Source organism: Octopus sinensis, linkage group LG16 (assembly GCF_006345805.1).
Source record: "Octopus sinensis linkage group LG16, ASM634580v1, whole genome shotgun sequence".
Lineage (NCBI taxonomy): Eukaryota > Metazoa > Mollusca > Cephalopoda > Octopoda > Octopodidae > Octopus > Octopus sinensis.
Window position 1 is genome coordinate 53,647,706 of NC_043012.1, and position 24,500 is coordinate 53,672,205.

At 35.9% G+C, this 24,500-nt stretch overlaps 1 protein-coding gene across 2 annotated transcripts in view; it reads left to right on the forward strand.

The window, feature by feature from the left end:
• The window catches only part of LOC115220377 (inter-alpha-trypsin inhibitor heavy chain H3), an 80,527-nt gene that overhangs the window by 26,870 nt on the left and 29,157 nt on the right, over positions 1-24,500 (forward strand). Inside the window, exons 8-13 of one of the 2 annotated variants that reach the window (XM_029790491.2) lie at positions 2,257-2,601; positions 4,531-4,666; positions 10,447-10,470; positions 11,878-11,994; positions 14,209-14,568; positions 18,479-18,790. In XM_029790491.2, coding sequence (XP_029646351.1) covers positions 2,257-2,601; positions 4,531-4,666; positions 10,447-10,470; positions 11,878-11,994; positions 14,209-14,568; positions 18,479-18,672 — 1,176 coding nt within the window. In that variant the 3' untranslated portion in view covers positions 18,673-18,790. Of the gene's footprint in view, positions 1-2,256; positions 2,602-4,530; positions 4,667-10,446; positions 10,471-11,877; positions 11,995-14,208; positions 14,569-18,478; positions 18,791-24,500 lie in introns of those variants that run through there. The other variant, XM_036510125.1, reaches the window with a different exon arrangement.

Sequence of the window (24,500 nt, forward strand, 5' to 3'; positions counted from 1 at the left end):
TGAGCAATATTAATAAAATCTTTTCAAACCAATCCCTAACCTTTAATACTTTTCTACTATTCTCTTCGGAGGTTGTGCTTCTATCTGCGACACACTTGTTTGAGGTACGCTGCAATTTTTTTATAATTTTGTCACATAAGCTTATAGTGCCTACCACAGAGCAAAATGGTATAGTCTGCACCAGAAATGTATAAATAGAACAGCTAGTCGTTTTGCTAGTGTGCTTTCACACAAGCAGTTTTCTCCTCGCCTATGCCCAAATATTTGTAGAGAGGCGACGTGAACTGCTCCAATATTATATCCGCTCCTTGACTTCCTGGTGAGCTTTTTTTAAATACAGCTTGTATTTATTCGATTAAAGAACATTTAAATGCCTTGGCTAAGCTATTTAGCAATATAGACATGACTCACATACTAGGTTATTCATCAACTGAAGACGACGATGAGCCTCGGTCGTACATTTCGTCTTTAATATCTCAAATTGACTTTCAAAGTTAGAAGATGCAAATCACTTGAGTTTTTATATTTATATATAATTTAATTTGCAGGAGTATTCATTTTCTTACTTACAACAATTGCAGCCACGCATATTATTTCATTTAACCCGGTGACTTTTATGTACGTGTCAGTTTACACTAAATTTCTGATTGTTAGGTTTACGCATTTGTGCAGTTACTTGCTTGACGTTGAGTTTTTATTCCTGAGAGAGTGAGGGCGCGTGGCTTAGTGGTTAGGGCATTCGGCTCATGATCGTAAGGTTGTGAGTTCGATTCCCGGCGACGCGTTGTGTCCTTGAGCAAGACACTTTATTTCACGTTGCTCCAGTCCACTCAGCTGGCAAAAATGAGTTGTACTTGTATTTCAAAGGGTCAGCCTTGTCACTCTCTGTGTCACGCTGATTATCCCCGAGAACTACGTTAAGGGTACACGTGTCTGTGGAATGCTCAGCCATTTGCACGTTAATTTCACGAGCAAGCTGTTCCGTTGATCGTATCAGCTGGGACCCTCGTCGTCGTAACCGGCGGAGTCTTTTTTAATTCCTGAGAGATACTTCCGTTGCTCGATAATATTATGAGTTGATTTTATTTTTATAATTATATCCACCATTAGATTATCATGTTTCTAACTTCACATTCAGATACAAACGTCTGTTTCTGCTATCCAGATCCCATGGTTGTGTTTCTGCATACTGATAAAACATTACATTTCGATCAGCTTTTGTCTTTATCGTCACCATCTTATTGCTGGATGTATGGATTGAAACTTGGAGGTTTTATTTCTAAACGAACATTTTATTACTCTTAGTATATAATGTTTCATATTTAGAATCCAATCTAGAATTATGCAGACAACCAGAAATTAAACACCTAATAAATATTAGAAATCAAAGCGTTCGTAACGTATTGCAGGCGCTAATATTGTAATAATATTTATTTCTAAAGAAGATTTTGTGAGGCAAAGTATCTCTCTTTTACACCTGCATCTAACTGATATGAATATTCTGCTTCATAATCTTATTAACTATTCATATTAAAGATTTGCACATTTAATTATAGCATATATATCTTAGCAACTGAGAGTTTCAATTTTATCAGTATTTGGTTTACAGCAAATTCCGTGAGTTACAACAATGTGTCTGTATGTTTAGGAAACTTTCGACTTCCAGCTGAGTTTGAAGTCAGGGAATCTTTTAATATCGCAGCTGATGTATAGTTATTTGTTGGGCTTTACGGAAAACCTAGATTTTAAAAGTATTCACAGTTGTTTTATATTCGTCTGGTGGGCATTTTGAGAGAGTATTTTTATATAACTGCTCTGGATAAATCTCGTTGCAGTAACAAGTTATATTCCTTGCATGCGCAAGTGACCTTGTATTTGTAATATCTTTCTTTCAAAGTGTATTTGGTCTGTGAATGTGGTTTATTTACACTTTGTTATGATTTATGGAACAGTTTTACGTTTGTGGTACTGCAGTGGGTAGATTTTCGTGGTGAGGGTATTGTCTCCAGATAGTGCTAACATAATCAAAAATGGATTTAATATACTTTTTGTATATAATTGTCGATTCTAATAGAATACGAGTATTTTAATGAATTAACAATAAAGTCAACACTGTCCTCAGAAATGTCTTTACTCATAGCGCCCCCTTAATCAATCTAAATTGTCCAGTGCCCATCTCTTTGGGAATCTTTGTTTTCGTCCACACTGCATTACCAAATTATGGTTTTGACTCACATATTTCTGTTCTAACTACAGGTGGATAACGATACGCTAACCAATAATGAATTCCACAGATATTTCAATGGTACAGAAGCAGTAATTGCCGGGAAACTGACGGATAAGGACGCTTCGAGAATTACTTGGAATATAATCGGCAGCACAAGTTCAGGTGGTATTGATATTGGAGAAACAACTGAAGCGCTCCAATTGTCTGATGAAGGCAAAAGAGAAAGCTTGTTATCTGATGAAGACATAAAAAGCATTCCAGAGAAACTGTGGGCATATCTGACAATCAAACAGATTCTAGATCAAATGACTGCCAGTGACAACCAAACGGAGAAAGATGAGTTGAAGAATCGTGCGATTGAACTGTCCTTAAAGGTAAGACTGGAAACTTTACTTACGATCTCTTGTTCGAGAAAGGAATAAATTTCATGAAGTTTATGTCTCTCTCAAGCTTGTTAATTGGTAAAGGGGAAATAATTGTCATCAAAGCAGAATTGAGTCCATCGTGTAATTTTACTTCGGACGCATCAGCCATTAAGTATCAATTGTCATTAATGATAAATTTTGTCACACTAAGTGAAAGTCTGTACAAGATAAGCGGGACACTGTAACATTAATACCTGCCCTAAATGCATCAGTGACAAAAAGGATTGAAAGTAGCAGCATCTGAAAGATAGAAACAGCATCACGACATCGTGAGTAATTGGCAGCTTACAATTTGTTCTACAGCTCTCAGCATTTTCACTAAAAATTCCCCAGAGATGTTATCGATGTTATCGTATACAGAGGTATAGCTGTCTTATAATCTCCTTTCCAAAATACTGTAAGGCTGCTTTAAAGGGAGGTGCATCTCGTACAATATGCGCTTGCGATTTCTTCCATCCATCTTCTATTTTGAATATGAAGAGTATGCTATCATACGCTCTCCCCTACTTAAAGGAAATTTCATTCGACGTTTCCCCGAGAGCTGTTTCTAATTTTTATATGAATGGAACTTTGGAAAGCCCACAAAGACTTGCCTATGTAGAGGTGTATGAACTAACTTATGAACTAACTGATATCACGCATTTTTAGTTTCTGTGAAAAAGTTTATAGGAGTGGCTGTGTGGTAAGTAGCTTGCTTACCAACCACAATGGTCCCGGTTCCTTGGGCAAGTGTCTTCTACTATAGCCTCGGGCTGACCAAAGCCCGTCGTATTTATGTATATATGTATATATATGTAAGTGTGTGTATATATTTGTGTCTGTGTTTATCCCCCTAACATCGCTTGACAACCGATGGTGGTGTGTTTGCGTCCCCGTAACTTAGCGGTTCGGCAAAGTGACGGATATAATAAGTACTAGGCTCACAAAGAATAAGTCCTGGGGTCGATTTGCTCGACTAAAGGCAATTCTCCAGCATGGCCGCAGTCAAATGACTGAAACAAGTAAATGAGTAAAATTGTAACAAAATATATCTTGACAGAATTGACACTTACAAATGACGGTATTTGACTTGTATTTTCCAATGCTTTTTGTTGACGAAGTATGAGCGTGCATACACGCGCCTCTGTATGTGTGTGTGAAATTTGCCATCACTGCTCATTCTCTATACCCTCCTGATTTTTGCTGTGGATGAACTGAATTTCGGCCTCCTTTTCTGTGTGTCTTGTAAGGACATTTCCAGAGCTGGCAATTCCCCGAATAAAATTTCATAGAGAGCCGTCTTATACTTACTTTGCTTTGTCACGTCTTCCAGAACATATAAACCGTTTTCTAGCCAGATAACATTACACTAAAATATTGCCGTTCACCCTAAACAACTTTGCACAACAACACCTGCCCTATTCAAATCATTAAGGTAGCATCTGGAAAATGTTGTTGTTCACTTCGGAAATAGAGTGAAGGTTCGATATTAGTCTAAATAACTGAAGAATGTACCAAGTGCATTATACAAAGAGAATCGTTGTTTCATTGATTAAAAAGGTGAGGTGTTACATTTGTGGAATTGTAATTAATCAACCTGTTGAAAAATATGATTGCTATACGTACATACATATCTATATCTATATATATAATATATATATATGTATGTATATATATATATAATATATATATATATATATATATTATATATATGCATATTCATATATATTTATATATATATATATATATATATATACATACATACATGCCTATGTATATATGATACATACATATGTATATATATATATGTGTGTGTGTGTGTGTGTGTGTGTGTGTGTGTGTGTGTGTGTGTGTGTGTTTAACCCGATTATCTGAATGTTCTTGTTCTTTTATCTCTAGTACAAATTTGTGACTCCTGTAACGTCAATGATTGTCGTCAAACCAGACAAGAAAGAAAATACGGATGAAGACGCTGCAGAAGAGGCTAGCCGCGATCGGCATCCACCTGCACGTCCTGCACCGGTGTACAAACGTGGTATGTATTATAATAACAGTATCGCAAACCCAGTCTTTACAGTGCATTCACTAAGTTTATGTTCACTAAGTTTATGTTCATGAACACAGAAATACAGTTTTAAAACGTTCCATACTGTATGCAGTTATATGAACTTAGTGATAAATTTGAATGAGAGCGAAATGGTCGATGGAATCAATAATATTAGATTCCTTGAAACTGATTTTAAGTTTTTTAAGACAGTAAAAAGACAAAGTGAGCATTGGTGAGTTATTTAGAAGTTCGCTTAGCAAACACCGCGTTTCAGGTTCAATCCTGCTATGCGGTGCCATGTTGCGGCTCCATGGACAAATGTGGTCTATAAGCCCGCTTGATCAGTGCTGTGGCAGTGGAATTGTCAAACGGAAACCGCGAAGAAGCCTGTCATGTTTGTATATATGTATGTGAATATATGTATATATGTGTGTATGTATGTGCGTGTATGTACATTTGTGCGCATGTATGTGTGTGTGTGTTTGTGTATATACCTATATATGCATGTATGTATCTAGAATAAATCTTTATATATGAATAACAGTGGCTGTGTTGTAAGGAGCTTGCTTTCCATCCACATAGTTCCGGGTTCAGTCTGATTGCGTGGTACCTTGCGCAGAGGTCTTCTCATATAGCCTCGGGCCGGCCAAAGCCTTTTGAGCAAATTTTGTAGATGGAACCTGATGAAGTCCATCGTCTATGTATATTCATGTGTGTGTGTTTACAGTTCCAATTATGGATTGAATCTGTAGTCTTCGAATCAGCTTTCTCCTGTTTTTGAGAAGCCTAATTTCTCAAGAGTGGTATTTAAGCAGTGTCTACATATCCCAGAGCCTCAATAAGTACAGATATAAGCCTGGACTTATTGTACGTACGTATGTATGTATGGTTGTATGTATGTATGTATGTATGTATGAATGTATGTATGTATGTATGCATGCATGTATGTATGCATGCGTACATGCATGTATGGCGCTCTCGCATCCCTCTGCCTGCGACCCATATTAGCTCTAGATATCTTACCCTAGCTTGTCTTTCATTCAAGTCAGTAGATTGGAGAGCCTCTGTGAAGTGCTGTGGAAAATGTATTCGACGTAGAATATTAGATTGTGCAATCATCGGCGAGGCTGCTATTCGATGCCTGGTACTTCGTTGTGCCATATATTTACTTCTTTGTATATTTTTCCCTCACGGGCTATTCTTTACTGGGAAGCAATACTCTAGTATTGCATTACTAATTTATTGAAACTTCTTCACAGTTCTCGTCTTGTTAGCGTTTCGGCGTTTTAGTCGAGTGTAATGGCATTAATGTGGTAACATCTGAAAGGTTGTCGTGGTATATGTTTGGCTGATGAAGATAGATCAAGTTTATGGGTGGCAGACATATCTTGAAAAATCTGAAACCTGCAACGGTCCCACATTATCCTTTTCCAGGTATTTCATCTTTCAGATGTTCTCCCTGGAGGTAAGACAATTTTTTCTAGTTTGTTGCACACACGCATTTTTGCTAGTACGTACGCGGTGAAGCTATACATTAGCGTCGTATTATTACGTTCGCTATTTCCAGTAAATATCGGTACTTCGTTGTGCCATATATTTACTTCTTGTATATATATACATATATATATATATATACTTATATATATATACTTATATATATATATATATATATACTTATATATATATATAATATATATATATATATACTTATATATATATTATATATACTATATATATATATATACTTATATATATATATTATATATATACGTATATATATATATATATACTTATATATATATATATACTTATATATATATATATATACATATATATATATATATACATATATATATATATATATATATATTATATATATATATATATTATATTATATATATATACAATATATATATATATACTTATATATCGGCGGCTTATATTATTTGCTGCCGATAAATTTGGCGCGAGTGCGATGATTTGAAAATTTTAGGTCAGATATTGCCGAGGCAGGGACAGAAATGCCTCGTGAAAATATCTGTTCCGATCTGGCTATTTCTTACTGACGATTCTAAGGGCCTATGGAAGATTGGCTTGATTTAATTTAATCAGGTTAATTTACCATTAAACAGTAGATGAAACGGTGCATCGTATAAGAATTACAGGGTAAATGTTTTTTAATTTTCTCCTGGTTTACGGAATTAATGTTATTTTGCGGTTGAAGCTTTGGCTGTTATTTCTAGTGGGTGAATGGCCTATTATGGCCGTTCCTTGATTGTGATGTTGAACTTAAAAATGGTCTATGACTATTAATTTTTCCCACTAGGCGCTGGTGGCAAAAAAATTCTACAAAATTTTTTGCCACCCTATATTGATTAATTATGAATTTTCTGGTTAATTCCGTAATGGAATCGGCGGCTTATTTTATTTGCTGCCGATAAATTGGCGCGAGTGCGATGATTTGAAAATTTTAGGTCAGATATTGCCGAGGCAGGGACAGAAATGCCTCGTGAAAATATCTGTTCCGATCTGGCTATTTCTTACTGACGATTCTAAGGGCCTATGGAAGATTGGCTTGATTTAATTTAATCAGGTTAGTTTACCATTAAACAGTAGATGAAACGGTGCATCGTATAAGAAATTACAGGGTAAATGTTTTTTAATTTTCTCCTGGTTTACAGAATTAATGTTATTTTGCGGTTGAAGCTTTGGCTGTTATTTCTAGTGGGTGAATGGCCTATTATGGCCGTTCCTGATTGTGATATATACTTATATATATATATACATATATATATATACATATATATATATATAACATATATATATATATATACATATATATATATATATATATATATATATTATATATATATATATATATACTTATTATATATACATATTATATATATATATTATATACATATATATATATATACATATTATATATATATATAATATACATATATATATATTATATATATATATATTATATATATATAATATATATATAAGTAATACTAAGCAATAAAGGGTTAAGCAACGAATTGCCTTACCACAGACCGAATTTAGAAATAGCAGTCAAAGAGTTATAGCTATTTCTTCTACTAAAAAGGGAGATCTCGGTAAAAAACACAGCAATTGGAAGAATTGCTGTGTTTTTTACTGAGATCTCCCTTTTTAGTAGAAGAAATAGCTATAACTCTTTGACTGCTATTTCTAAATTCGGTCTGTGGTAAGGCAATTCGTTGCTAAACACTTTATTGCTTAGTATTACTTAAATTTTCCTCGAATGAGGCTTTTACATGCCGAAGACTACTTGGTGTAATTGATAATTATTCCAAATTAATTAATTTCACCCTTCATTATATATATATATATATATATACATATATATATATATATATATATATATTGAGTCTTCCCATAAAAATTTTTTTTTTAATATGTGAACTAAAAGACTGAGGGGGATGTAATCAACTACCTGCATCAACTTGCTATAAAAACAGGTACTAATTTTATTACCTTGTACTTATTTGTAGTGTAAGTCTGTAATGATTATATTCCTCGGTGCTGTTTCATCAGAAGTTAAGGATGGATGTGAATTAACTTTGTAATGTAATTATTCTATTGTCTCGTCTCAAGTTGAATTCCAACTGTTATCATGTTTGTCCCGAAGTTCTCGACGTAAAATTAACGAAGCGAATGTCATTTATCTACCCCTTGATTTCTGATGTCATACGATAAGTGCCAACCAAGATGTCCTAGATCAGCCAAGCTAGAAATAGCAATCCAAATGCTGTTAAATCAGACCCCAGTGCTGGATATTCAACAACCAAATGAAGGGCAGATTTTTTCACCTCGAGACCATCCTGACTCCAAAAGGGTATAATGTGTCTATGTAGAGCAAATGCAGATAGTTACTCCCCATGGCCAATAACCTCACCAAGGAAATTACACCTGAAGACAACAACTCCCCAGAGCAATTACCCGCTAAGACAATTACTCTTAAGCAGTTAACCCCCGATATGTACCGTATTTTCTGGTGTAAAGCCGCTATTTTTTATCTGGGAACTTTAGAAAGGTTCGCCTAATCTGTGTATAAGTTTCAAGAGATCGAATGATTCCACTGATTTTTTTTCTGAGGAAAGATCGGTCGGTGAACAACGTGATAGACTACTACTACATTACATAGGCGCTCCGAAGAAAACAAGGCATATTTGTTTTGTTTTACCTTCATGTTTTGATAATGTTATTTTTAATCTAAAAATGACTTTAATATTGATGAAACGTGTTTGTTGTTGATTATTTCTAGAAAGAAATATTTAGAAATATGCCATACAATGTTGGCACTCCGTCGGTTACGACGACGAGGGTTCCAATTGATCCGATCAACGGAACAGCCTGCTTGTGAAATTAACGTGCAAGTGGCTGAGCATTCCACAGACACGTGTACCCATTACGTAGTTCTCGGGGGAGATTTATTGTGACACAGAGTGTGACAAGGCTGGCCCTTTGAAATACAGTTACAACAGAAACAGAAACATAGAGTGAGAGAAAGTTGTGGTGAAAGAGTACAGCAGGGTTACCCCACCCCCGCTCTAGCCAGAGTCTCGTGGAGCTTTAGGTGTTTTCGCTCAATAAACACTCACAACGCCCGGCTGGGAATCGAAACCGCGTGTCTACAACCGCGAGTCCGCTGCCCTAACCAGTGGGCCATAGCGCTTCCACTACCATACAATATTTGCGAGGAATCGCATATAATTTGCACTTATAGATGATGATTTAAAACTTCTTAATATATTGGAGAGGGGATAATTAATCCAAGAGGTAGTTGTTGTCTGTGTGGAATCGTCTTGGGGGTGGGGAGTAATTGTCCTGATACGGAGACACTGGGGACCCGGACGCACAGAATTTCGCGTTTATTAACAGATATGTGCGTGAATGTGTGTGTATGTGTGTGTTTATGTGCGAATACGTATGTGTATGTACACGTACAAGCACATGCACACATGGCCAGATATACACACTCATACGCAGATGGAAAATCATGTATCAGTGGTGTTTGAGACATTGGATCTTTTCGGTTTGAACGGCAGTTTTTTAAAATAATTTCCACATAACTAAACACTTTTAAACTTTGTAGACTGGTAGAATGTGTTACTTAAAACATCTTTTTCTCTTGGCTTTATTGAGAAAATTCTATGTTGTTTTTTTTCAATTTCTGCAATTTCACCAATGAATGACGTCTATTGAGGTGAAAACATTCTGTGCCGTATGAATATGTCCCTCGTTTAAGAAATAGATTGGGTTTATTTACATTTCTGAAGAAAAAAAAGATACCCTTCCCCCCACCCTAACCCTAACTCTAACCCTAAAACAGATTGAAAAATTTAGATCGATACTAGAGTCATAATCATGGGCGACAATTTCATATGACACTGCTAGAAAAAAACTGCCGTTCAAACCGAAAAATTCCGAAAATTTATCTTTTATTGAGCGTGACAGTTTGTTCATCTTTCATTCAATACACATAAGCAGTTCACTTATGACATACACTGCTTTGAAAGATTCTCTACATTTTATTTATCTTAAAAATAAACAGCTGAAACATTTAACATATTGTTATTGTTCCCCACCCGCCGAAAAAGTTTGCTATTAAATAATCTACATTATTACCAGCACACACATATATTACAGACACACACACACACCCATATATGTCAAATACTAACGTTGATATTCCAATGATTTCTTTTCTCTATTAACAGTTAACCGACCCCCTCCTCGTGGAGGTATGTATGACAATATGTTTGTTCTAAATACTTTTAAAATATCTTTGTTTAATTACTAATTTTCTTTTCCTTTGCATAGACAATCCATCCGATTTCATCATTTGTTATATATATAGTTTAAGAAATTTTATGACACCCGAAATTCTCATTATACTTATATACGTATGTATATATATATATATATATATATATATATATATAGGGAGAGAGAGAGAGAGAGAGAGAGAGAGAGAGAGATGAGTGCAGTATATATATATATATATATATATATATATGACCTATATATATATAAATTTAATTTATATATATATATATAAATTAAATATCAGTCGTGTACTGGGGTCGATCTAATCGACTAGCCCCTCCCCAAAAATTTCGGACCTTGTGCTTAGAGCAGAAAAGAATATATTGTATGTCTATAGCTTATTACGTATGTGTGTCATGGTGGGATAGATATCGTATGTTGAACGGTTCTGTATTGAAAACATATTCATGGCATTTTGATAAATGCGAAAAGAAAACGTTTCAACAGTTTTATGCCACTTACAAAAATTCTTTGTAGTTTCTTGAAATGATTCATGAGTTTGCACATCTTGCTTGAATTTATAAGATATCCAACAACTTAGTAAACACCATTATATGTTTAAGTCATCAATATACGGCATACAATGAACGGCATGCAATGATTGCATTTCTGAAATGTTTTAATATCATTTAGATTGTCATCTCCGAAATTCTGTTGTGTCTTGAGGAACATTATGCCAATAATAACCACACGCCCTGATTCAATTCCATTTTACTATTATTCGTCAACTGGTTGGCTATTTCACCAGCCAATTAATCAATTATTTGACTAATCATTCGGCTAATCAATGAGTCAATCCTATTTGCCAATTCGCAACCTACTCAAAAGTCAGCTTTAGGTCTATCTGATTGACTGATTATCCGCATGATTAATTGAATAATTGATTACTTATTTGGTTAAACTGCTAACCAATTCACCAATAATACTAACGAAGGTAAATTGAACCAATGACTGTATTTATTATCGATATAGTGACCAATAATAATCAGTTCCAGCATACGAATTCAGATAACGAAATATCTCTGAAATACTTTCACCAAACCTTGGCGTCAGTGTCAGAACTAACAAATACTACAATCAAAAGTTTCTTTCAGGAGATGTCATTTGTCTTCAATACATTGCATCTAAGAAAGATATTTATAAGCTTCATTCTATGTGAAAACTTTATTAAAACCATACAGCTTTTTGTGTATAAATCATCATGTTCATGACAAAATCTCTAAACTGGTAGCTTTATATTTCAAAGAATTCATTTTTCGATGCTAATGCAAATTTATTCCAAAGTTTTCTTTTTTGTGTGTGTGTGTTTTTCATCTTTCCAGGTTCTTATGGCGATCCCCATTTCTTGGTGAAACTGAAAAACGTGACTTACCCTATATGTTACAAAATGCCCGCAAAACCAGGAGAGCTAATGACGTTAATATACGATCCAGTATTACGTAAGTTACCTTCTTAGCTTTGTTCTTACATAATATTTAGGAGTTTCTGATACTCAACAGGAGAATCGAGAGAAGTCTTATTGCACAATCATATATATTTTACTTAAATCAGAGAAATAAAATCCATTTCGTTAAACACAAAGGTGGACATAGTGGTGGCAAGATCAGTAGAGGAGATATTTTCTTTCAACCTTTTCTTGGTTTGACTTATTGACGACAGCCATACTAAGAGGTTATTCGACCATATGGACTCCACTATTTTAAAGTGTTATTCTTAATTCACCGATCTCTTTTGTCGAACCGCTAAGTTATAGCGCAAAAACGTCAGCAGTGACTCAGACACATGCTCTCTCTCAACACAGAAATGTGTGTGCATGGTGTGATGTGGTGTGGTGTGTGTGTGTGTGTTTGTTCTGTGTGTGTGTTTGTTCTCTGTGTGTGTGGGTTGTTTTTATACACTGAAATTGTTATTACAGGATGAAGGCTGCGAACCGGTCATATATGCACATCTCGTAACTCCTCGCTTTTTATATAATCATCATTAAATAATTCCATCGACCGTCCGGATTTTATAGAACTCTGCAATGTAATCATGCGTATTCGATTACTATGTGGTACGACAGCTAGGTCCAGCAGAGAAGATATGTGTAATAGGCATATGATTCGATGAATCTATATTTTGCACTACAAATCAAATTTATATATATATATATATATATATATGCAGTTTATGCACACACGCACACACACACATATGTGTGTGTGTGTGTTTGTGTGGAGGCACATGGCGTAATGGTTAGAGCAGCGGACTCGATGTCGAAGGATCGCGAGTTAGAATCTCAGACCGGGCAATGTGTGTGTTTATGAGCGAAAACACCTAAGCTCCACGCAGCTCCGGCAGAAGGTAATGGCGAACTTCTGCTGACTCTTTTTTCGCTACAACTTTCTCTCACTCTTTCCTCCTGCATCTTGCAGCTCACCTGCGACGGATCGGCGTCCCGTCCAGGTGGGAAACCTATACGCCAAGAAAATCGGGAAACCGGCCCTGCTGAGCCAGGCATGGCCCGAGAAGGAACAAACAATATACACACACACTCGTGCACATTCACACACACACATATGTATATATATATATATATTTATATGCAGGTACTGCAGGTCGTCCACACAATCCTGAGGTTAGATGTGGTCTGTAAAGCCCAAGAAAATTATCTTCATTAAACTCACACTCCCGTGGGGAGAGGATTGAGATGAGGCCCAGGACGAAAGCGTGCCAAATATGAAACCCTTCTGCAGAATTGCAGGGAGAAACGATGACACGTATGGCTTTTTCCAGTCGATGTTGGTGTAGGGGATTCCCTGCTCAGTCTCCATGGACGATCCTTACAGCCATTGAAATAAAAGGGAAAGGGCGAAGCGGGGCTGTGCTCATGAAGGGAGAGGCAGCTGAAAGAGCCAGTCGTTGGATTTGAAACAAGAGAAAGAAGTTAATATGGAACCCAGAAGTAGATGAGGAATAGTGACTTGGCCACCTCTGCGGACCCACAAACGGGAGGGTGTTACGTTTCAGGGTCGAATCACACCCGATGAAAGTTGGAGACGTCTGATGATATCTGTTCCACCTGACTTTAGTGAATGGAAAAATGAAAAGCACCTCCGTATAGATGTTATTAAGATATATATATATATATATATATATATATATATATATATATGTGTGTGTGTGTGTGTGTGTGTGTGTGTATGTGTGCGTGCGTGCGTGTGTGTGTATATGTGTGTGTATAATTATAAATCAAACGAAGCAAAAAAACAATTCTTTCAAAGGGATGAAAAATATGTTATGTTATAATATATCATTTCTTTTTTAGAAGCCAATGTTTGCATTTAATATTCGTTAAGTCCATACGCCACCGAAATGGCCTTTAGTAGAAAGAATTATTTTCATCATCATCACCATCTTCACTAAGGCGGACAGCTGACAGAATCGTTAGCACACCGAGAAAAATGCTTAGACTTTGCCTTTCATCATTTTGGGGTCGATGAAATAAATACCAGTTACGTACTGGAATAGGAGTAATCGACTTCCCAACTCCCTTCAAATTTACTGTTATTTTTTATTATTGTCATTGTTGTTGTTGATGTTATTATTATTATTATTATTATTATTATTATTATTATTAATTTTATGAATTTTTTGTATTTTTCATTTGATAGAAATCAATGTGACGGGGAAAATAAGAGAAGGTACAGGAAGTTATAAGCCTGATCGTCCGAACAGAACATACATCGGTAAAGTTTATATTAAAACTGCCAATATAGAAATAATGATAGCAACACACCAAATAGTATTCAACGGTAAACGCCTTATTTGGAAGAATGAATCAGACATCGCTTTTAATGGAGCATCCTGCGAAGTGAATGGAAAAGGAACATTTGTGGAAGTAAAGATTAATCCTGGTTTAACCTTTCTTATCAGACGGAACTTACACGCACGTATGGGCCCTAAATATGGTTATTTAGATTTCTTCCTCATGACTGACGATGGATTCTCCCCAGAAGTATCCGGAGTTGTGGGTAAGTTGCTTTATAATTTTATTTTTGTTGTTATTATTATTATTATTATTATTATTATTATTATTATATTATTATTATTATTATTATTATCATCATCATTCAGTAGTTTTATTTTTATAACGTGCTTTCACTTCACTACCGAGCTCAGCTCTGTGTGCCTTGGGTATGTGCTGTGATTTGTTGTGATGCTCTGATGGTTACTGTATTGAAACTGTTCTGCGTAGGATGTGTGCAGTACCCAGTAGTGCAATTTTCTGTATGTTATATGTGTTTGTAAGTCCTGGTGTTTTTGTTATGTATTTGTCTGAATATTTTTTTATCATGCCTAATGCACCTACTCTGATAGGAATTGTTTCTGTTTTTAGATTCCATATTCTAATTACCTCTATTTCCTTTTTCATCATGATCTCTGACAACTATATCTGGTCTGTTGGCCTTAATTTCTCTATCTGTGTGTATTGGCATATCCCAGAGTATGTTTGCTTTCTGGTTTTCTGTGACCTTTTCTGGTGTGTGTCTATACCATCTTTTTTCTATTGTTATTCCATAATTTTGACATAGCTTCCAGTGTATGTAGGTCCCAACTGTCGTGTCTGTGAACATATTCCTTCTTAGCCAGGACTGGGCAGCCAGAGATAATATGATTTATTGTTTCTTGTCCATCTCCACATATTCTGCAGTTATTTGTTATATTTCTTTTCATTACATGTTTTTGGTAATTTCTGGTGGGGAGGCTTTGGTCTTGTGCTGCAATTAAAAATCCCCCTGTCTCTGCTTTGAGTCCTGAGCTTCTCAACCACTGCTGGGATTTTTCTTTGTCTATTTCTTTTGCAGTTAGTTTAGTCCAGTACTTGCCATGAAGGGGCATTTCTTGCCATCGTTTTATTATGGTCCGTTGCTGTTCTAGTTTTAGTTTTGATTTCATTTGCTTTATAGCTTTTGTTGTGTTTTCTTCTTCTTTTTCTTCTTTTTCTTCATATTTGTTAGGTGATATGATTACTTGTTGGTATTTGTCAGCTTCCTTAAATACTGAGAACAACTTTTTGTTTTGCTCGTGTTTTGCCGCTATTTGTATCAGTTTTGCTTGCTTCTGAAGTAGGTATTTTTGCAGTCCTATGGTGCTTATTTTATAGTAGTTTTCCAGCTTCTATACGTTGTGTATATAGCCTTTCTATGTCAGATTTTGGGTGATGCATCCTAAATCTTGTCATTATTTTCCTTGTTTTCCTATCTATTTTGGTTAGTTCATTTAGCGTCCACTTAAGGATATTGTAGCTCTAACTTATAACTGGGACGGCTAAAGTGTTAATACCTATTATATTGTTTTTAGCATTGGGCTCTCTTTTTAGTATTGATCTAACTCTTCTATAGTATTCTTTTATTTATTATCTCTTTCATTTGTGTATGTTGTGTCTTATCTAGTTCATGGATTCCTAAGTATTTGTAAGTTTGGCTTTGGTCTAATTCCCTTATTTCATTGGTTTTATCTAGTGCAATGTTGCTACTCTTAACTAGTTTTTCTCTTTTCAGGGTTACTTTGGCGCATTTTTCTAATCCAAATTTCATATCTATTTCTTTGGTAAATCCGTGAACTGTCTTTAATAGTGTTTCCAGCTGTTTGTCATTTGTAGCGTATAGTTTTAGGTCATCCATATATAAAAGGTGGCTGATCGTTTTGCCGTTACATTTATATCCGCATCCAGTTCTATTTAGCATATCAGATAGAGGTGACAATGCCAAGCAAAAAAGGAGTGAAGAGAGCGTGTCTCCCTGGAATATTCCTCTTCTAATGGGGATGGCTTTGGTTTTCACGAGTCCCTCTTTTGTTTGGAGCTGTAGCACTGTTTGCCATTTATTCATAGAGTGTCCTATGTATTTTATAATTATTGATGCTACTTTGTTAATGGCTAGTGTTTCGAGGATCCATGTCTGGGGGATGCTATCAAACGCCTTTCTGTAGTCGATCCAGGTCATACTGAGGCCTTTCTTCTTTCTGTGGCTGTCTTCAGTTATGGCTTTATTTATCATTAGTTGGTCTTCACAACCATATGAGCCTTTGCGGCATCCTTTCTGCTCTTCTGGAAACAGGTTGTTTTCGTCCAGGTGCTTTTTTAATCTTTGTGATATTACTGCAGTGAATGCTTTGTACATTGTAGAGAGACAGGTTATAGGTCTGTAGCTTTCTGGTTTTGCTGTCTCATTGGATTTGGAGTTTAAGATGGTTTTCCCCTTCGTGAGCCATTCAGGCATTGTCTCTGGCCCTGCCAGTGTGTTGTGAAAGTTTTCAGCCAGCTTTTTGTACATTCCTGTCAGATATTTCAACCAGAAGTTGGGCATCTTGTCATGCCCCGGTGCCTTACAGTTGCTTAGTCTTTGCAAAGCCTGGGTGACCTCTTCAGTTGTTATGGGGGTCCAAAGATGTTCAGATGCTGAGTTTGTTGTTTTAATACTCCTTTTTTTTTTTGGTTGTTCTTTCGCCGACCATATTTCTTTCCATAATTCTTCCACTTTTCTGCCATTGGTGCTGCAGGGATTTCTATACAAGATGTATACAAGTGTTTGTATACATCGTCGGAAAATACACTTAAAATTAATCATACAAAAAAAAATTACCTATCTTGTTTAAAATTTGAATATTTCAACTTGAATAATTTTCATATTTAAATTTTCCCCTCATCATTTTGTAACCTTTTCTTTTTTAATGCGAAATTTGCTTGAGGGGCACAAATGTATTTTTTCGAATTCTGTTTCCCTCAACACCCATCCTTGCATACTTAGGTAATGAAGCTCAGATTCATATTTCAGTTGTTTAAAAAGCTCCTAATGATACTAAAAAGCTAATGATACTAATCATTAAAAATATAATGCTCTTGACTGTCATATGAACACATACATTCAGAAACATACACATATGCATACACACACACACACGCACACATCAAATACTGAAATTAGTACATCAACGAGGCAACAAAATGGTTGTAATCATAGGGAAATTATATGGAAAATATTTAAGGAAAACTGGAATTTGAGTAAAGAAGAAATGTTATATAGAAAACTTTTCTTTGACTTGAAAGCTTTAAATTATATAATAATGTACCTTTGGTAAAATTAGCGGAAAGAAGGATGAAATTACTCAGCGACTTTAACAACACAAAATATTGACGAAACCACGACGTCGTGATTACTTTTTTTACCATTACTATAACAAGATTCTATTGCACTAGACAGAATATCATCAGCACATTTGTCGACTGCCAGACATTATTAAGAAACTTGGAGTCGAAATTCTTTCAACAGGAAGCATTCAAGTTCTGCTCAGTTTCTCAAGATATTACACAGTAAATATATAATACACTGAAAATTTAAAATTATGTAACGAATCGCGTAATGATGAAACGAAACAGACATATTGTATTATTCAATAGTTATCCCTTTGGTTGAGGAAGCTCCTCATCGAAATCTATTAATAATTTTGATTTCAAACGTTGATACAAGATTTCCATTTCACCCTTCTTTATTTTCCCGGCACCCGTGAGAATATAGGTAAAGCGTTTTCTCGTACGATACAAAATCAGTTTTTCTATAGGGTTGTGTGTAAGGCGACTTGTGACACATTTCCTTTCAGTAGGGTTTATTGTTTTTGTTTGCTTTTTTCCATATTCCTAAAAATGATGCTACATTTAGATGAATAAAGATTATTCAAGAAAAATACTACATACATTTTCATTCACTCCCGCTCTCTCTCTCTCTCTCTCTCTCTCTCTTTCTCCATATATTATATATATATATATATATATATATATATATATGTTTATATATCGACTACTGATTTTATTGATTTGTATGTCCCATAATATTTTAATAACCTATCTGCATATATCAAAATATATTTCTTTTATTATTTCAGGTCGGTTCATTCCAATGACGGGTCACCTCATGAAGGAACACAAAATTTCAGAATTTAAAACCGAAGCAAGGTTGAAACTTACGGAACCGAGAATACATTACAAGCGAGCTGTTCACGTAGTCATGCATAAAATACAAGATTTAATGTTTAAGATCCCATGCTGGAAGATAGACATTGATAAGCTTGGTTTTTAATAAAATCACATAAATTTACATTTAATTTCATCAATATTTCATATCTTTAAGGACCGTCAATTGTATAGCTATGAGTAACTGAAACATTCACCCAAATAAATATTTTTTGTTTAAGAAATCATATTTTTTGTTATTTATCGTTAATAGATATTATGATCATTGTGCATTTTATAGAGTTGTATGTTTATTTTGTTTATAATATTACAAATAAAATATCTCATTAAGTATGTTATTTCAATTGTTCATTGTTCGTAAACGGTGACGGATTAACAGAACAGGTAGAGCTTCGGATAGGCTTTATGCTCAATCTTACAAGAAAAGTGGTTTTTTTTTCTGCTGACATCTTTCCTACATCAATAAAATACGAAACCCTTGAGTACTGATCGCTGAAACAGAATTTTTGTGTCCTCAAAAATTTTAGAAATATTTGTTACTAAGGACTGGTGCTTATTTTATCAGTGGAAATTAAACTCAAAATTAAAAAAGGGGCGGACAAAACACCACAAAGTATTTTGTCCGGCGTACTAAAGATCCTGCTAGATCTCCGCCTTAATAATAATGATAATAATATTGCTTTTAAATTTGGCACAAGGCCAACAATTTTGGGGGCAGTGGGATAAGTCAGACCGTGAGACGAACGAAATACCGCTAAGTATTTCGCCCTCACATTAACGATTCTGCCAGCTCGCTGCCTCCCGCCACGCAAGAACGTGAGACTACAATGTGTCCCACTAGTTATAGGTCAATTAACAACTATTTCTAATGATTTGAAGAAATGGAGAGAGGAAATAGACACAAAACACAGTTTAGTGCCGCTGCAGAAAACAGCTAAGGTACTTAGAAAGGTTCTTTGAATGCAAGGTAGAATTTTTTTTTTGGTAAAACCAACAGTCTAATCTCATGTGCGAATATGGAATAATAATAATTCCTTATTTTTTTAACATAACGGCGGCAAAGAAAAAGGACGATACAACATAAAGGACAGTGATGGATATACAAAAAAAATAAGAATGTAGCAATGAACAATAAAATAGAATATAATAAGATTCCTAAAAGTCGGTTAAGTTCCAGCCATGTGCAGCGAAGGAACCCCACTCATCCTCATTGCCCTGATCACCAAGGACACTATAGGCAAGTACCTTTCTCCCATCCACTCTTTCCGGCTTACAAGTCACACGAGTCAACCTCGCTACATTACCAGTAACGCGAGTCAACCTCGCTATATTACTCCATCTTTCAACAAAAATACAAGGACGCAGCACTTCTCTCACCAAACTCATTTTCCTTCTCAAGTCGAACTTGTAAAAAATCAATGACGGCTTAGCTGGAGAGGAAACAATCTATCTTCGGTCTTTTTAACCTCGTTCACCATCTACCTCTTTCTCATACTCATCAGATAGAGGTAAACTATCTGCTCTTCCCGGCCGAAAAATGACGACTGAGCGATTCTCAAAGTGGGTCCACTTTACACGTGACAACAAAAGGGCGACAAATCACGAGTCAGAAATGCCAGAACACTGGACGACTGCGCGGAGAACGGTTTCATCACCCTATGCACATCATTCGGACTGGTCAATCTGACAGCATTTTTGTTTCTGTAGATCCCGTCGCGAATCAGCCAAGACCCCCGAAGTAGTGCTAGGCCAGTGATTTCCAATATTTTTGCGCCCCAGTATTTTCGTTGAAAGGCGGATGAATGTGGTGAGGATGATTCGTGTGAATGGACCTACTATGAACACGCGTCTCTAAGCCGTTGGGGATGAGGAGGAGAGGGGGCACCTTCCTGGGATCGCCTTGAAGATGTGGGTGACCAGGACATGTGAGGTTCCGTGGGTGCTCTCGAGCGGGATTACTTCCTTTTGGGAAATTTTAGTGCTTTAACTTTGATGTTAATAATAATTGCTTATTGTTTACATGTTGTATTGTATTAGGCACTGATTGTAGTTTATTTTTCTATTGCCCTTTTGGTTATCACTTGTTGAGCTCTTGTGGTAAACAAACGGAAGGATATCATTATTATTACCATCATTCGGTTTTTACGTTGTGTGTTCAAATTTCGCCGATGTCGACTTTGCCTTTCATATTGTTGGACTCGATAATAAAGAAAAAAGGTTTAGTTTGAGCAATAGGGTCAATGTAATCGACTTGTTCCCTTTTCACAGTATCAGGTTCTGTGCCTATAGTAAAAAGGAAACATGGTAATTATTAACATCATTAGTTTTTGATGATGTCTGATGTGATTTTGGCTCGAAATGGTGATTTTTGCTCTGCTACAATGAAAAACATGCGATGGAAGACTTAAAAAAATATATATTAAAAAATACAAGAAGGAAACTAATCCTAAAAGGGTTAGTAGTTTTAAACTGCACAAAGATCTGGGAGACTGTGAGTCATAGCAACTTCGTTAGGCCCACTTGCGCGCACGCGTGTGTACATATATCATGGAATGTGTGGGGGTAGATGTGTGTGCGTCGAAGTGTCTCCGACGGTGTGTGGTGTGCGGCCAATAACACTGTATTTATTCCACGTCCTCGCGTTGTTGTTTTTTCTTGCTTGATCATGTTTGGATTGACTATATATATATATATATATATATAAATTCTTGGCACGCTCAGTTTCTTCTCCCTCTCCTTAATTCCTTCTTTCTCTCTTTTTCTCTCTATTCTCCGTCTCTTTAATTCCTTGCCCCTTTTTTTCTCTCTCTTCTCTTCTCACGTGACCGCCGGTCAACTACAGCCTTTCGGCTTCTGACCAGCGCCAGAACAACATCGAATCTTTCGTCTGCCGTAAGGCATTATTTTTCTCACAAGCCAGCTAATTTGAATTGTCTAAAGTCGAAAGGCACCTGTTGTCTTTGTCCTATTATTATTATTATTATTATTATCATTTTTTCTTTGTTTTTTGTATTTATATTCGTATTACTTTTTGTTTTTTGTATTTATTTTCGTGTAACATCGTCCGTTTTTCTGTCCTTGTTTCGTATATATTCGATCCTTTTTCCAAGAAATCTAATGCTCGTAGCTTAGTTTTTCCTTGGGGCTGGCCAAATCGGAGCAATCTCAAGATTAATCAGCCGAAGTTGCGGTTCTTGACTGAAGATTAGAGGCTTCGAATGACCCGTCCGTTTTCGTATCGTCTATTTGAATGTTTTGCGTTCTTGTCCCATTTTATATATTTTTTATACATATATATATATATGTGTGTGTGTGTGTTTGTGTATGTCTGTGAGCGTGTGTTTGCATGTATATATAGATAGATAGAGACAGGCAGACAGACAGATAACGATAGAGAATATAGAGACTGTTAGATCCTCAAACTTTGTTTTTTTTTATTTTACACTTTCATACAGCATACCTTTATGACTATTACTACCGAGAAGTGTTTTCACTGCACAAAATGTGGGTAGTTGCACATGCAACCGGGCACAATTTTTCTGTGCAACATCGTTCAAGGTTTTTCAACCAGCCAGGCCCGAAGTGAACTGAATAAAGTTAGCATTTTGTTGGTTAGGATCCACATATATATGTGTGAGTGTGTGTGTGTGTGTGTGGTGTGTGTGTGTGTGTGTGCGTGTGTGTGTGTGTGTGTGTGTTTTCAGTTTTTATAAATAACATGGAAAAAATAAACAGTTACCAGGGTAGCAAAAATTCACACAAGTACCAAGGATGTAACAGCCCACATATAAAAGTAGAAACTCCAGGTTTAGGTGGAATGCTTTTTATAATGTAGATAAATAAATAAATGAAGTTAAACACAGTTGTTATTCAAATTCTTTTACTTTTTAGATATTTTTAGAAGACAACATTGGTATTATTCCAGAAGGAATAAAATGGTGCAAAACAATGCAATCTTCTCATCAGGGAAAGAAAGAAACGAAACGCATCAATAAGACTAAAATGTCATTTTGATGTGTTTGGTTCCTTTCCGTCCCTGTTGAGAAGATTGCATTGTTTTACACCATTTTATTCATTCTGGAATAATACCAATGTTGTCTACTAAAAATATGTCGGAAGTAAACGAATTTGAATAACGCCTGCGTTTAACTGCATGTATGTATGTATATATATATATATTTATTCATTAAGAATCGAGGTACATCAATGTGTATGATGCCGTGAAATGGCTAGATAAAACCGTGAAATAATCCATCATCATCGTAATCCCCAATAATACAGACTGGATACTTCCTCTTATTTACCAAAGCCCCGATTAATTGCGAGGATATTGGTGTGACGCAAGTACAGGTAAATAATAGCCGAAGGGAGTTTAACTTCGCGACTATTGTCTCTCTAGGGTTCTTTATTTAATGTAGTCGTAACAGATTACATCATGCATTACATGAATTACCAGGTTCATCAGATGTTATGTAAACATAGTGAACCCGTGGTTAACCGTTTAATTTCCGTAAGCAGATTTTTTAATGTTAAAGTTAACAATATACGAGTCTAACTGCTGAGTATGTTCTAGAGCTGGAAATCAATTATGGTGCAGATGAAGGAGGGAAAGAAGAAACAATTTATGGCCCAATACCATAAGTTAACAGGAGGAAACTCTTGTTTTTACAGACAAAACGGTGCAAAGGGTGGAATTATATGCTCAGTGTTTACGCAGAGCAGACATTTTGGTCGGTTCAAGGCAGACATATTATAGTTTACGTAAATTACACACACACACACACATATATCCCACCCGACGCCACTCCATTTATCTCCTTCATCTCCCACTCCGATACACTCTCACTCATGCTCACCCACCCCTCCACTACCCTAACCCTAACCCTCCCCCGTACCGCTTCCTTGACTCTCTCTCCTCCCAGCCTCCCACCACCTCTACCATCATTTCTCCACTTAAACCACACTCCTCCACCCAGTTCCTCCATCTACGCCAGCTCTGCAGTGATGACCATGAATTTGAGACCCAGTCTCAACTCATGGGTCACCACTTCACCGTAGGTGGATGGACACTCACCATTATCCAAGCCACAAAGCATATTGTCCCGTCTACTAACTTATCTGCTAGCTCCCTTCATTAATAATGATAATAATAATAATAATAATAATAATAATAATAACAATAATAATAATAATAATAATAATAAAACTAATAATAGTAATAATAATAATAGTAATAATAATAATAATGCTTTCATATTTGCTAAAAGGCTAGCAATTTTAGGGGAGTTGGATATGTCAGACCGTAAGGTGGACGAAATATCATAAAGCATTCCGCCCGGCGCGGTAATGATTCTGCTTCTTCGCCGCCTCCGGAAAATACGGCAAAATGTATGCATTTAGTTATAGGTAAATTAGCAAATATTCCTAAAGGTTTGAACAAATGCATTGGGGAAATAGGCTTAAAGTCTAAATTATTGCAGCTCCAGAAAACAGCATTATTAGAGATAGCTAAGATACTTAGAAAAGTCCTTGGCTTATAAGGTTACGCGTTGAAGCCTTATAGTAGGAGGGAGTTTTTTTCCAACTGTCTAATCTGTTGTGGGAAAGTGGAATAATAATAATAATGGTTCCTTCTTTTTTGGCCACAAGGGCTACACAACAAAAGGACGACACAATATAAGTACACTGGTGGAGTTACATGTAGCACTTTTTTCTAGTTTCAGCTCAGAGCTGCGGCCATGCTGAAGAACCGTCGTTTTCTTGTGAACAGAAAAAAAGTTGAGACAATGAACAATAAAACCATAGAAAAGGAGAGTCCCAAAAGGTGAGTAATTTCCAGCACGGACAGCGAAGGAATCCCACCCATCATGTTTATCCCGAACCCCAAGGACACCGAAGGAAGCAGGCATCTTTCTCCTATTCATTCCCACCGGC